At 41.8% G+C, this 16,015-nt stretch overlaps 1 protein-coding gene across 4 annotated transcripts in view; it reads left to right on the top strand.

Moving 5' to 3' along the window:
* Positions 1 to 16,015, top strand: part of TLE1 (TLE family member 1, transcriptional corepressor) — a 90,503-nt gene that overhangs the window by 20,811 nt on the left and 53,677 nt on the right. For 2 of the 4 annotated variants that reach the window (XM_029920350.1, XM_029920351.1), the window contains exons 5-6: positions 7,250 to 7,312; positions 8,679 to 8,783. In XM_029920350.1, coding sequence (XP_029776210.1) covers positions 7,250 to 7,312; positions 8,679 to 8,783 — 168 coding nt within the window. The remainder of the gene's footprint in view (positions 1 to 7,249; positions 7,313 to 8,678; positions 8,784 to 16,015) is intronic. The other 2 variants (XM_029920352.1, XM_029920353.1) reach the window with 1 other exon arrangement.

The following is a 16,015-nucleotide window of genomic DNA, read 5'->3' on the forward strand; positions in this document are numbered from 1 at the left end:
TACACTTAGACAGTAAATCAAGGGTGGTGTTCCCAAGGCCACTGGAGGGAGGAAAAAAGTTACAGATTACCCTGCCACCCCAGCATAATCACTGTTTTTATTTTGGGTATCAAATTACAGTGCTTGGCCACGTGCATTTTTTTTAAATAGGCACCCTAACACCACATCTTTGTTCTTCCCCTCCTGCTTCATCTAGTAAATGTGTTGGCCATTTAAGCATCATTTTCCATAAAAATGACTTTAATGGTTGATTGCCATGCCTTTGGGTTGATGTAGTATATTTAACCATTCTCCTAGTATTAGACAACTGATTTATCAAGAGGGCAAATGTTAAGTTTTTCAAAAACTCTGCAGATGGTTGTGATGTGTGGAACTGCTGTTATATCTTTACCTGGCTTTTTCTCTTTCGCTTTGAAGCGAGTGCTGCAGTGAACAGCTTCATGCATGGAATGCTTTTCATCTGAACTATTTCCTTAGGATAAATTCTTAGCTGTGGGAAGCCTTACCAACGGGTTTGAATAATTTCATGCTCTTGAAACACATTGCCAGTTCTTTCCAAGACGACTGTACCAATTTACTCTGTCATCAGTAGTGTATGATTGTTCCAGCTTCCCAGAGGACTCATTGTTGGGTTTTATTAATTTTTTTTAATAAACTAATAACTGGTGCAAGAATGACCCACCTTAGCTGCCAGTGAGGTTGAACTTTTTTTTTCTTCTGTATTTCAGGCTGTCATTTCGCAGACTCAAACTTCCAGTCAGAAGGGTTTTAGAGATTATTTATTTCCTTTTTTGTATGCTTTGTTTTCATGTTCTTGCCCGTTTATCTGTTGCCAGACATTTCTTACCAACACTCTACTGTGTTTTTCTCTTGGCTTCCTGCTTGGTTCAAGGAAACCAAAAGATCAGTTTGCCAGCCCTCAGCACAAGCAGCATTTTTTATGATCCATCAATTTGCAATTTAATGATGGTGGAGTTTCCCCTCCCTAAGCCGACTTTGGGCAAGGTGCCATTCATTGGATTGCCTGGAGATCCATGGGCAATTACTCTAAGCGGTCTTCGCCCTGTTTTGGGCCTCAGACAACACTCATTCTACATTATTCTGAGTGTCATGGAGAAATGGGCAGACTTTGGGGAGTAGACTCTTCAGTCTAGTAATTAGCCGAAGGTGTAAGGAGTATGAACAGCTGGAGAACCGAGCTCTTTGGAATCATGAAATTCTACCGCTTTTAAGTTTAGATGCCCAGAAGAACATGTGTTCTGTTTAAAAGCCCTGCAAAATACACCAGGGTTTAGTTCATTGCTGGCCTTGGAGGTATTTGACCGTATTTAACTTAGTCAAAAAATATATGTACGGGGCGCCTGGGTGGCTCAGTCGGTTAAGCGTCCGGCTTCGGCTCAGGTCATGATCTCACAGTTCGTGGGTTCGAGCCCCGTGTCAGGCTCTGTACTGACAGCTAGCTCAGAGCCTGGAGCCTGCTTCATATTCTGTGTCTCCTTCTCTCTCTGACCCTCCCCTATTCCCACTGTCTCTCTCTGTCTCTCAAAAATAAATAAAGAACATAAAAAAAATTTAAAAAATATGTATATATGTACGTGAATCTTCTCCCTACTGAGATACGATTTATTCCTGTAAACAGCCGTATTCAAACACTGTTTAGACACAACTTATCTGGTTGCATCTTGGTCATTGAGTTTAGGGTGTGCGTGGATTCTATTTTAGTTTTAGTGAAACATTCCTTTGAAAGTGTGTTGGGTGTGTACTGCGTGGTCAGTGTTGGTGGGCAGGTACAGTGAGGAGCTGCATCCCTGTTCAGTGGAAGTGTTGCTCTCTGGCTTCCTGTCTTGCAGGTAGAAGACTTTTAATGCCAAAAAAGCTGGTAGGAAACTGTACAGAAGCTTTCTGTAAATGGCATTTTAAACATAGAGGCGTGGGGTACCTGGGTGGCTCGGTTGGTAAAGTGTCCAACTTTCAGCTCAGGTCATGTTCTTACTGTTCCTGAGTTCAAGCCCCACATCAGGCTCTGGGCTGACAGCTCAGAGGGAGCCTGGAGCCTGCTTAGATTCCCTATTTACCTCTCTCTCTGCCCCTCCCCCACTCATGCGCTGTTTCTGTCTCTCAAAGATGAATAAATGTTACAGGCACCTGTGTGGCTCAGTTGGTTAAGTGGCTGACTTCAGCTCAGGTCATGATTTCACAGTTGGTTTGTGGGTTCAAGTCCCATGTCGGGCTCCGTGCTGACAGCTCAGAGCCTGAAGCCTGCTTTGGATTCTGTATCTCTCTCTCTGACTCTCCCCACTCATGCTCTGTTTCTCTGTCTCCAATAATAAATAAAACCTAAAAAGATTTTAAAAATGAATAAATATTTAAAAAATTTAAAAATGAATCAACATAGAGGCTTAGTCTGGTAAATGGCAGTAAATGCTATGGAGGATCTTGAGGCCTAGAGAAGTGGTTTTTGGTGTTGTGGGGCAGCTCCTAAGGGAATTTGAGGCAGGCCTTCAGGAATGGGGTTATAGCATTTAGTCGTCGTCTTCCTTTTTTTTTTTAAGTTTATTTATTTTGAGAGAGAGAGCGCACATGCAAATGGAAGAGGGGCAGAAAGAGGAATCTGAAGCAAGTTCTATGCTGATAGCAGAGAGCCCGATGCAGGGCTTGAACGCATCAACCGTGAGATGGTGATCTGAGGTGAAGTCAGATGCTTAACTGACTGAGCCACCCAGGTGCCTCAAGAGTATATAGCACTTTGTAGGAGTGTAGTTGACATGTTTGCTCACTTGATTCTGATGAAACACTGAAGTAGGTTGTCAGAGACCTGAGACTTAGCAGTTGAAGTAACTCCCCTTAGGACACCTCGTACTTGTTTGCTGAGATGCAAACCCAAGTTTTTGGCTTAGGAGGGCTAACCCTGTTATCGTAAGCAAATCAGTAAGGGGAGTTGGCATTGACAGGGAGAATTCAAGATCCTTCTGGACAGGCAATTTGGATTCCTGCCTCCTGCTGCCTCAGTGTGGCAGCTATTCATGAAGGAAGCCTTGATACTGGGGCCTTTCACCTGCTGGTTAAGTTTCTGGGCACCAAGTTGTCCTTGTGAATCTGGTTTGGGGACAGTTCTTAAATGCTGAGTTAGTGTGCCTTAGGTGGTGTCAGAAATACAAGCACAGGAAAATTTTATTTCTAAGCATTAGACTATTAGGAGGGACCAAATATATCTTGAACTTTGGGTAGTAGAATGATTTCTAGGTGAAAATGTGGGTAGCCTTCAGGCCTCCCCTCCCCCAAACTGGAGTTGTCCAGCCCTTGGAAGAGGTAGAAGGCAGTCTTGAAAGGCTCACAGAACTTTCTCAATTCCCGCCGAAGCAGGGTCACACGTCCAGTTTAACCTGCTTGCAAACTCTGTGGTCAGGAATTAGCACAGGTGGAAAACTGCACCTTGTTAATTTGTGCTAAATGAAAGGTCTTATCAGAATATCCTTGCATTGAAGCTAGAGATAATACTTAAGAATTATTGTCAGTTTTTATGCTGCCACCTACACTGTTTTTATTTAAAGGCTGGGGAAGATGTTTATGAACCTGTCCTGGGGTGGTGGTGGGGATATTTTATAATGCCCTGAGCATACCCTCAGGAGGGTAGGAACTCTCACAGCGGAGAGCCAGGGCAGCTGGAGGAGTGTCCGGGTAAGCCAAAGGTGAGACCTGAATTTAGCTTCTTGGCTCAAAATCCAGCTCACTTGTCCGAGGCTGGTTTGAGACGAGGGCTCGGAGATCTGGCAGAGGGAGGAGACAGCTGGGATAGAGCCTCTGTTCTTATTTCCCTTCTTTCTCCAGACCGCTTTTTGAGAATTCCCAGGGCAGATGGTATGGCTTTTGATGTTTTTTCATTGGTTTGAGCTTTGATCTTTAACCTCCTTCTTCTGTTTTCAGTCTTACCTACTCTCCCCTAATTTATATTGTCTCAGCTTTAATCTGTACTTTTATCCTTTTGCTTTTAGTAACTTTGATATTATTAAAGGTTCATGAGTTCATTCCATTCGGGGTCTTAACTGTCCCCTGGCAGTTCAGTTCTCCCTTAAAGCCATTTTATGTAGTAACGCATACAGTTATTATTACTAACCAAAGCTTCTTAAACAAAATGAATCCCATTAACAGCCCTAGAAGAAAATTAAGAATGGCTTCTATAATTTTGGGGTGTTCTAACCCTGACTTGAAAGCCAGGAACATAGAAAAATATTCTTTATTGTGACCACATAAAAATTTAAAGTTACTTATGACAAAAAAGTCCGTAGTAAGCAAGGTTGAAAGACAAGTGGCAAACTGGAAAAACTATGGAGAAGGCTGATGTTTGTCATATGGGAAGGACTACAAAAAAGTGATGAAGAAAGACCAAGGGAAAATAGAGAGCAGGAAATAAATAGTGGACCAATGAATAATATGAAAAGATGTTTAACTTAAGGAAGAATCTAAGTAATGCAAATAAAAATGAGATCCTTTTTTTTCTTTCTTTTTTTTTTTTAAATCTACTAGGTGGATAAAGATTTTAAAAAGGTCAACAAGACCCAATGTTGACATTGGGTAGGAGAGCAGGCCTCCCTCATAGACCAGCAATACTGTATATTGTAACCTTCTCTGCTGGGCAGTTTATCAGCATGCGTTACAATGTAAAAGATGTACGCACTTTGACCTAGTGGCTTCACTTTTGAGATCTTTGTAGAGGGTTATTCGACACAGAGTTTGTAATTATGGAAAATTAAATGAAGTATGAATACCCACAGATCCCAGGAGTGCTTAAGCATCAGCATACTTGTATAGTGGATGATGTTCTTTTTTTTTTTTTTTAAGTTTATTTATTTATTTTGAGAGAGAGAGTGCACACATGCAAGCAGGAGAGGGGCAGAGAGGGAGAGAGAATCCTAAGCAGGACCCTCACCCCAACCCCACCAAGCCGTCAGGGCAGAGCCCAACACAAAGTTTGAGACCATGACCAGATGCCCAACTGACTGAGCCACCCAAGCACCCCTCATGTTTGTATTCATTGAATGGAAAGGTATCCAAATACAATTTTTTTTTTTTGCTGGAAATAACATATTATAGAAAAGCAGGTTTGTAATGGGACCACTTCATGTAGAAGTAGATCTTTCCCTCGGGGGTTGTACGCAATATATAATGAAAGCCTGGAAGGGTGCTTTTCAGAATCACCCAAATGTTACCAATCATGGATGGTAGACTTAAGGTAAGGTTACTTTAACTTTCTTTTATATGTCTGTGTATACAACTGTGTATGTGCTTGTGTATGCTCAAAGTGAGCACATTTCATCTTTACAAGTGGAAAACTTTGAGAAAGTTCGAGAAGGGGAAAGTACAGAATGCTGTTGTAATGTATGGAGTGGAAAATGAGGACCTCCAAGCCTGCTAAGGGCATCCCTATGCCTTCACACGTAGCCAAACATACAGTGCAGAAGAACCCTGTTGCGAAGGAAAGGGAAGCCTGCCCATACTTTCGAGGAGAGCCATGACCTTGAGTTAGCTTGAGTGAGTGGCGATGATCAAATGAGCTGGGTGGGGCTCACCCGGTTCTGTGTTTGCACCTGGTACAGCTGCAACCTTTTTTGCATAGATCTATTTGCCCCGCTGGTTAAAGCAAGGTCATGGGTTTACTCTCTGGACTAGTCATTTCCCCTTTTCTTCCAAGGCAAGGTCTGTATGTAACCCTATCTCATTGGTGGTCACGGAGAATTGAGTTGGGGTGGCCTAAATCCTGTCCCATAAAACCAAAGGCCTTGTTGCTCATTTAACTGGAATCATCTTGGAGGACAAAGGCAGCTCTTTTTAACGTACTAGATTATACAGTTCCCAAATTTTCTACTTCATCCTACTTATTGCATTCTCGCTTTCTCAAGGGCATGGTCTATGCGCTACATAATTTTCTTCTCCCCATGTCCCTTTTCATTGCCTAATTCGGTAATAGAGGTGGCATTAGTAAGCATTGACAGAAAATGATGAAATAAATAAGGTCAACGCTGGGACTCTTTTAAGAGGCGTTTTTTTTTTTTGTTTTTTTTTTTTTAAAGCAGAACTGGTTCTTCAGAGTTAGAAGAAAGCAGACCGGCTTTGCAATGCTGGAGGATGTTGGAGGTGGGGTAGGCAGGTAGATTCTCCCGTATGCCGGAAGCAGAGGACCCTTTCTTTATTCTTTCTCTCGGCCAGTTTGTTCCGTAGAGCAGAGGGACTGCTGTGGATTTGGACTTGAGGCAGGGGCTTCTGATTTCTTTACAACAGCCTGTGCCACAAACACTCAGGACACGTTTTGTTATGTTCGGCTAATGCTTGGGCTCTGTCAGGGAAGTGTTTGCATTTGATGCTGAATTGTGGGCAAACTTGACAAATACGTAGAACATCTTGATTTGACCCTCATGGTGAACTTGGGTTCTGTTTCAGCAGTGTTTTTCTTGCCTTGTTTGAAACAGTGAGACTCCGGGAAGGCTACTAACGTTGAAGTCCCATATGAATTGTATGAGAGTTGGGACAAGCAAGGAAGCCAGGGGCTGGGGCACCTAGGTGGCTCAGTCAGTTGAACATCCGGCTTCACTCAGGTCACAATCTAGCAGTTTGTGAGTTCGAGCCCAGTGTCAGGTTCTGTGCTGACAGCTCAGAGCCTGGAACCTACTTTGGATTCTGTGTCTCCCTTTCTCTGCCCCTCCCCTGCTCGTGCTTGGTCTGTCTCTCTCTCTCTCAAAAATAAATATTAAAAAAAAAAAAGTTGGGACAAGCAGGAAGGTGGTCTGTGGGCTCCTTTCTTTGCTCTCTTGCTCTTGACTTTGTCTTGAAAGTTGGACGGTGTTTGATGGTGCCTCTGCCCCACTGGCTTCTGACACGGGTAGGAATGAACTTGCTGTAACAACATAAATGTGTGGTGGTATCCCATAATTGAATAAGCATATGAGGGGCTTTACAATCACCAGGTTAAAGGATTGTATAGCCTTAAACCATGCAGATTTCCCGATTCAATTAAACTACCCATTATCTTTTCTTTAAGTGACTAATAAAGCGTGCCGTTATGTCTTACTTTGCAAGTGGGATTAATATCTGCTGTTTATCTCCAGGTAAATATTAGCAACATAGCCCGGGAAAAGCCAGTCTTAGGCCCTTGAGAGTGAAGTGTAGTGGAGGGCTCAAGTGTTGGGTATGAAGTTTTATCTTTCTGAACTGATTATGAGGTATACTAAACATTTATCTGGCTTTGTCTTTATAGACTGAAATCGCCAAGAGATTGAATACAATTTGTGCACAAGTCATTCCATTTCTGTCTCAGGAAGTAAGTAAAACTGTTCAGCTGTTAAAGTGCAATTATGTTGCTTCTCTGTTTGCAAATTAGCTAGTTTTAAGATGTTAATTTTATCACAAGGAACAAGTGTGAAGAACATCTGTTACAGCTGAAGTGTGTAAACCCCCTGCTATTCCATCTCACAGATCTGAGGGCACACTGTAAAAGTGGTGACAATAGCTCAACTCCAAATTAATTTTTTTTTTCATGTGGAAGACTGCAAAATGACAATCCAACATAACAGCTTTTCTTTGCTTTGACGAGTAGTATAAGCTTGGTAGCTCCTGATGATTCAAGGGTCCTTCCCTCTAGAGAGCTTTTCCTTTGCTGCATTTTCCAAATGGGTCCATCAGGGCTGACTTGACCGTGAAAGCAGGTATCTCATTGGTCCTTGCACCTCAAGGCAGATTGACTTCATGCTGTCCACGGAGGAAGCGGATGTTCATGCTCTTCAAGTTTACTTACTGTTGGATACATGCCCATAAATGCTAAGCCTTTTTAAGTGTGTACAGGGTGCATGTGTCTTGAGATAGAAAAGCTGAAAAAGCTTTTTGGGCCCGCAGCTAGAATACTGGGTGTCTGTTCTTATTGGTGTCTGCTGCTCCATGCTGGATAGCACGCCTCTGCCTTTTCCAGCCTGACATCTACTTGAGGTTACAAGTTAGATTTGTTGGCCTTGAGTAATCCTTGAGTCATCCTGGTTTCTGTTATAGTCTCCTGCCTCCCAGAACAAAGATGTGGTTTTGTTTTTATTTGTGGGCAGAGTTGGGAGGTATGCAAGGTGTTTCCCCTGTGTGAACTAATTGTTGAAGGGGGAGGTCCTTTGTTTTCCCCTCAGGAGGATGAAAAATCTAAAGGCTAAGGAAGGAGAGGAATTCCCAGAGTTCCCCAAAACTACTGGTGGGTTGGCCAGGGAAGTAATCAAAGATTTAATGTTTAAATTTTCAGTATAGAAATGGGGCTTTTAAACTGGCTGTAAACTTCATATGTTCAAACTTATAGCAAACGCCTTTTGCAGGCCAGAGTGATCTTCCCAATCCCATACTACTGCTTTTCTAAGGCTTCAGGTTACCACCAGTTTGGAAGTCCTTTTTGACTTTTCTATCATTCCAACCCCAAAGTTCCTGTCAGAAGTTAAGTGGAGCCTAGTGTTGGTTAGAAATAAGGGAAGCACCATTCTGCATTTTCCTTTTTCTGCTGTACGTGTGTTCTGTGAAGTAGTAAGAAGTGCTTGAGTACGGTCACATCTGAATCCATATTCTCCTTGAATCTGCGTTGCATGTGCCTCTGTGTTTTTGTTGTTGTTGGAAGGTCCAGCGAAGTTCTTTGCTAATGCTTTTTCTTCTTGTTTTCAAAGCATCAACAACAGGTGGCCCAGGCCGTCGAGCGTGCCAAACAGGTGACCATGGCAGAGTTGAATGCCATCATCGGGGTACGTGGCCTACCAGGTCTACCTCCTACAGTGTGTATAACCAGCTTTCATTTCTTATTAATTTGATGGCTTAATCTGTCTGTTTGTATAATGTTATGTCGTTTAAAGTTGGCCTGTTTAATAAGGGTGGGGGAGGAGGACTTAGGTATGGCAAGGTGTTGGGGGGAAATACAGAGGCGCATAAGGAAGGTGATAGCGACATTTTTAGGAGAGGAAGAAAAATAAATCTACTTTTCAATGGGAACATAAATGCCGGTTTCCTCTGACACTTCAATCACCCTTGCTCTATTAGTTAAATCAGAACTTCAGGTTAGAGTTGTATATACTTTCCTTACTTTTGGCTTATACCTTTGGATAACAGAGAGGTCAAGACAGGTCTCAGAATTATCCCTTCTTTGGTCATCTAGGGTATTAGACCCAATGTAACTGCTCTTTCCCTTTCTTGTGCCTCTTTCATGAATTTTTAAGTGGCACCCCAATGAAAAGAGTGTTCTCTTGCCATTGAAGGAGTGATAATTGTCTGCCCCAGTGCTCTCTAGCCTTTCACCAGGTTTCTGCTCTCCTGCCTTGAGTTCAGTTAGCACTCCATGCTGGCGACTGCTTGTCAATCACAGGTCATTTGCTCTGCATTAATGAGCCTGGTGAACCATGCAGTCTGTCCCCTGTGTGAGCTCGTCCTCCGCCACTGCTGGACCAGGGACAGTTCTCATGTTTTCTGCCCTTGCAGACTAAGCCAGAGAAGTAGCTGAAACAAGGGACCATCCTTTCTGATTTTATTCATATGTGACTGCCTTGAGCGGATTCAAATCACTCATTTATCAATTTATGTTAATTGCTTGTGAGAAGATGCCCTGCTGGTCTTTATAGTTCCCTCAGACACTTTGTAATGATAATTAGACATGCTGCTGTACGGATTAAGAGTGCCATAGTCCAATGACGGCCACAGACAATGGAACCAGTTAATCCATCAGGGTTTAAAATTACATCCCAACTGGAGATGGAGAAAAAACATAAGAGCCAAGGAGGATTAAAGAATGAGCCTCAGCTTGAAAATTCTCCTTTCATCAGTTTCTCAATTGCAGATCTGCAGTCGGGTTGCCTGTGGTAAGCTATTGGCAGTCAATTAGGTGAAATAAACTGGGAGGGTGACCTTCATTTCCTTTTAATAGCTTTTTCCTCCCTGAAATGGGGAGCTTCAGTGGATTTTCAGCTTAAATTTTATTCAAGCTGCTTTATTACACTTGACAGCTTAGCTCTGCATAAACAATTCTCCCCTCCTCCTCTTTCCCCCAGACCCAGGCTCTGCCTTTCTCCCCCTTTAGATCACATTTTTGACTGTTACTTAGTGGGCTCTCTAATCACATTCAACAAAAAACACAATTACATCTGCATTTGTCGTCTGCCTTCTGTACCCTTTTCTTGTGTAATGAATTGCTTTATTTCTGAGATCAAATCAAATATTCGCTGGTACTTTTGCATGTACTGTGTTTGATTAGCAAAGACTAATAGCAAATTGTACTTGTAGCTCGAGCACAGAAATTTTTTAACCCAAATGAATGAGGATGGAAAAGCCTGTTTTGATTAAAGAAAAACATATGCAAAGCAGCTCTCAAGTACCCAGTTAAACTTTGTGGAACATGTTTGTTTTCTGATAGTCTCTAAATTTTTACATATCAACCTTGTACCTCTAAATTCTCAAAGGCACTGCCCAGTCCTACACATTGGAAAGGAGGAAATTGTATTAACCAGATGTTTATAGGTAATACTCACTTTGAATTGAATCAGAAAATAAAAATAGCAGGTTGCTCTAGAAGGGCAGATGAATCGCTAATTTTATGAATGGCTTTCATCCAGGAAACGTTGTTGAGATTATAAAGGCAGATTAGCTCTGATAGCTAGCAACAATAACTCAGATCAGTGAATGGGCCTAGCACAGGACTTCAAGCCAATTGTATGTCTCCAGCATACTAGCGTGTGCGGTTTTTATAATTGTAATTTTTGGCTCGGTATATTAATTTATGTCAGAAGGCTCTTTTAAAGTTTGTAGTGATCAATAATTATCCTGCAACCGTAAGTTTCATGCTCTGGCATATGCTTGATTTTTGCTTGAAAGGAATTGTGCGCGTCCTGGAAAATTGAAGTAGCATAAAATTGGGTTGACAATTCACTGGACCTTTGCACCCCTTCATTGAACATGCAGTGTGTCAACCTGTCTCCCCAGAGGGGAGGAGGCTCCTGGAGGCTGTCTGTTCCTACAAGCAGCAGCTGTGCACAGAGTAAATGCAGCCCGGTTTGATAGCAGCTGTCAGTATTGTTCAGGGACCAACTCAGGATGAAGAACAATGGGAGAGGCCACGCTCTTCCTCTGCATCGACTTTCAGGCTAAGAAAAGAAATAGTAATTTAACGGTTTAGACATCTATTACAAGTGTGAAAGATCATGAAAGAGTAGCCTTTAAAATGCAAATGAGCCAAAACATTCTCATTCCCTTTAAGGTACAATCAAGGGGGCTTACTGCTTGCTTGGCAGGGCTAAAGATATTTCTCTTTAGCAAACCTGGAAAAAGTGAAATATTCTCAAGGACATCAGGCTTCTAAGGTAGGCTCAGCTTGTGTCCTGGGACTGTGGACGGTCTTGGAGAGGAAGAGAGGTTCTATTTTTGGCGTCCTTGTTGAGTGAATTAATGATGCCCATTTCTCAGCAGCATAGCAAACTTTTTTCTCGTACCTGACAGAAAACACTAAATTTTAAATCTTTTCCACTACAGACAGCACCTGCCTTTTAACTTACAGATTACTGGCATTTAAGAAAGCTAAACTTCTTAGATATTTGATATTTGGAAAAACTATTGGAATAGTTTAGCAATCCTTTTTTTTTTTTTTACAGTTTTTGACTGATAGCACATTTGATAATTGGTAGAATAATTGCAATTCTAGTTCTTAAATTTTGCTTTTTATAAGCTCTTTTGCTATTAAACGAGTTATGTTCTTGTAGCAATAGAAGGAGTATTTAATAATGCAGAGATCTTAAGAGGCAAGGGGTTTATTTGGTTTGACACACAGCTCACTTGTGCTTTAGAAAACAGGTGGGAAGGGAAACTTATTGGAGACCCTGGTTTTTTTTTTAATTTAATCAATTAAATTTATTAATTTTTACATCAGGACAGTATCCATGATGTAAGCAGTCTTCCTCAAAGATTTTTTTCCTTTTTCCAATTTGAATTCTATTAAAAATGCTCAAAACAAAATAGATTTTTAGATGACAACACTTTGTGGAATAGTTAACATCTTCCTGAAGGCAGGGAAGATGGTTGAAGGACCCTTCAAGATCACCTTCCCTTGTATTATTTGGGGAGTTTGGCACTAAGAACTTTTCTTCTACTTGCTATACTAATAATTGATCTTTATTGAGATTGGGATTCCAGATAATTAGTGTTATCTTTTAATGGGTTTATGTCACATGTAATTAACATAGATCATATAGATACATATATATTTGTACATACTGGCTTTTTTAAAAAAGTTGAGTACAATTTATATATTCTAAATCACATCAGTCTTTTTTAAATTTATTTTAAAATAATGTTTATTTATTTTTGAGAGAGAGTGAGTCAGGGAGGAGCAGAGAGAGCCCAGGACACAGGATCCCAAGTGGGCCCTGTGCTGACAGTAGCATGCCTGATGTTGGGCTCAAACTCATGAACGGTGAGATCATGACCTGAGCCAAAGTTGGATGCTCAACCAACTAACTGAGCCACCTAGGTGACCCACAGCAGTCTTTTTTTTTTTTAAGGTTTATTTATTTTTGAGAGAGAGAGAGAGAGAGAGAGAGCAGGGGAAGGGCAGAGAGAGAGGGAGAGAGGAAGAATCCCAAGGAGGTCCCTGCTCTCAGTGCAGAGCCCGATGTGGGTCTCAAACTTAGGGACCAGGAGATCATGACCTGAGGCACAATCAAGAGTTGGATGCTTAACCTACTGAGCTGCCCTGGTGCTCGAGAATCGCACCTATCTTACAGTATATATCACTGGTGTGTGCACATGCCCTGTACATCTTACTGCGTTTAGGATGCAAGATCTCTCTTTCACCCCAGAAGTTCCCTTTACTGTTTTGCAGCCAGTGTTTCTCTACTCCCAAAGAAAGATGTTTGTTGTTGTTTTTTTGTTTGTTTGTTTGTTTTGTTTTGAGAGAGTAAGAAAGAATCTTAAGCAGGCTCCACACCCAGCATGGAGCATGGCTTGGGCTCCATCTCACAACCATGAGAAGATCATGACCTGAGCTGAAATCAAGAGTCAGACACTTCACCAACTGAGCCACCCAGGTGCCTGGTTGCTTTTTGATTAAAAAGTAAAAAATGATTGGCCAAGTGTAATTTAAAAGAAAAAAACAAATAAAAAACCTGCATAGTTGTATGTCCACTCAAATCCAAGTACTGGCTGCCCATTTTCTTGGTGTTCTATGTTCATCTTTCTAAGAGCGTTTGCCTTGTGTTACCTTGGACAGAGCGTAGGTCTAGTATCAAATGGACTTAAGTAGTGCCAAATGGACTTGGTGCTGCCAGTCTGTAGCTTTATGACACCCTGCAGTCAGTTAACCTCCTTGAGTGTCCCCATCCATAAATGGATAATACTCTCTACCCTGCATGGCTTTTCTGGGGATAAGGCCTTGGCTGGCAGCCTTTACCCAGCATGGTGTCCGGACTCCTTGAATTGCACTTCAGTCTGCCTTGTCTCTCAGTGCCTCTAGCAGATCTGGGTCCGTTTGGCTAAGTGCCCATGAGGGGTGATGACTCTGAGTAGTGGGTCACCTCTCCTTTTGTCTTTTCTAGTGGTTACATGGAGTGTTGGTGTTTGAGATTAGACCCATCCAGGTGCTTTGCTCCTGCCATTTTGTTGTCGTGCATGAATGACTTTTAATAAGGATGCACAGTGAAGAAGCATTGGCTATTTGACTTTTGATGGGCAAACTTAAGGTTCAAACCAGGGAAAAGTTAAGTTTTGGGAACAGATGTAGAGAAAATTGAGAAGCAAAAGAGAGGATGAGACCTCGGCTTTCTTAAGAGGAAGGGGAACAAGGGCTTTGCTGGCACTGAGGGACTGCACAGATCATTGTGATGGAATTGGAAGGCGAGAGAAGAGCTGGCCAGAAGACCCTTGCAGGGTTGCCCCTCCCATACCACAGACTGCCTGATTTTTGATAGCTGCCCAAGTACTGACTGCTGGACGTAAGAAAATGTGAGCAGTTTCCCATAGTAATGCCTGTGAACTTTAGGAACTCAGAACATTTAGGGTTAATGTAGGCCACCTTACTTTTTCTTGTTTAGTTAGATCTTGTCTGACTTAATTTTCCATGAATAGAACTTCTGCCAAGGCCTTTGGGGCTGCAGTTAAGGGGCACATGTGTATATTCCTGCTTTTTGGCCAACTTCTAATTCTGTTTTGAAACAAGTTAGTATGATGTAAAGGAAGTCTAGGGGCTTTTGTGATGTCTGACTATCTATGTTTGTGTAGGGGATGGCTATGAATACAAACTCCTGATGTGTCTGTAGGAGACTTTCTGTCCTTAAGAGATTGAGTTGTAGACCTACAGGCTCCCCATTGTTGCATGAGGTGATTGGTTTAAGGATTAGCAAAATGTTGGATTATTTTTCTCCTCCGGCTGTAGCTGTCAGCTATCTATAGGATTGTAGTGTGTGAAGTTTAAGAGGATGAGGTTAGTCTCTTATTCTTATGAGTATGCAGTTAATCCCTGGAAAGCCCATCAATAACCCAGCTGTAAGTTTCTTTATAAAACAAATTCGTCCTAGGAGAATAATGCATAGCCTGCTACCAAGAGGAGAAAATGAAATCCACAACAAGCGTGGATATTCTAGCTGTACTAACTTACATGTAGTGATATACCCTCCACCTAAATTCTAGTGGTCCAGCCCTTTTATTAATTTTCCAAGGAGAAGCGACAACATTGCAAAGTCTGTTATACGTATCTACTTCTTTGGTTCGGGTTAGATTTGTACTAAGAGTATAGGTTGGTTTATCTGCCAAATGCAGGGCCTGGCTTCAGAGTCGGGGTTCTTCCGAATCGTCAGTGTGCTTCTTAGTTATTAGAAAACTTGTTGAGGCATTTTTTACTTTTTCATTTCCCCACATCTGTTCATATGATCTGTACTTGATTCCTTGGAAGAAGGCATTATCATAATTTCTCTCTTTTCACAGTGGTAAGTAGAGCACCCCATTTTGAGAGAGTTTTGAGCAGATGAGGTTGCAGAATGGTTAAGGCGATGATGGACTGCTAAGTGTTAGATTTTTATGTTTTATTTTAATTAAAAATTTTTTTTAGTGTTTATTTTTGAGAAAGAGTGCCAGCGGGGGAGGGCAGAGAGAGAGGGAGGCACAGAATCTGAAGCAGGCTCCAGGCTCTGAGCTGTCAGCATGGAGCCCGATGTGGGGCTCACACTCACAAACCGTGACATCATGACCTGAGCTGAAGTTGGACGCTTAACTGACGGAGCCACCCAGGCGACCCTAAGTTTCTATATTTTTTAAAGTTGATGTATAATTTACATAACAGACAGACCATTCACCCTTTTAAAGCATACTAATCAGTGTGTTTTAGTCTACTCACAAATTTGTGCACCCATCACTGCTAATTCTCTAACATTTTTATCACTTCAAAAAGAAACCCCATATCCATTAGCAGTCACTCCCCTTGCCTCCCTCCCCCCAGTCCCTGCAACCACCAATTTTTCTGTCTCTGTGGATATGCCTTCTCTGAACGTTTCATTGTAAAAGGAATCTTATAACATGTGGCCTTTTGGGTCTGGGTTCTTTCACTTTTCATGTAGCGTACACTTCAACCCTTTTTACTCATGAATAATATTCCATTAGTAGCACATGTATTAATCCAGTCATCAGTTGATGGACATTTAGGTTGTTTCCATGTTTTGGCTTTATGGATAAGCCACCGGAAACGTTGTGTACATGTTGCATAGACACATTTTCTTCTCTTGTGAGTCTAAACCTATAAGTGTAGTCGCTGAGTCACGTGGTTACTCTTGAGTTTAACTTTTTGAGCAATTGCCAGACTGTTTTCCAAAGTAGTGGATGAGAATTCCAGTTTTTTGATGTCTTCTCCAACACTTGATCTTGTCCATCTTTTTGATGCTAGCCCTTCTCGTGGGTGTAACGTGGTGTCTTTTTTGTGGTTTTGATTTGCATTTCCTTGATGGCTACTGATGTTGAACATCTTTTCATCAAAACTTTACATGGC

The sequence above is a fragment of the Suricata suricatta genome, chromosome 13, assembly GCF_006229205.1.
Source record: "Suricata suricatta isolate VVHF042 chromosome 13, meerkat_22Aug2017_6uvM2_HiC, whole genome shotgun sequence".
NCBI lineage: Eukaryota > Metazoa > Chordata > Mammalia > Carnivora > Herpestidae > Suricata > Suricata suricatta.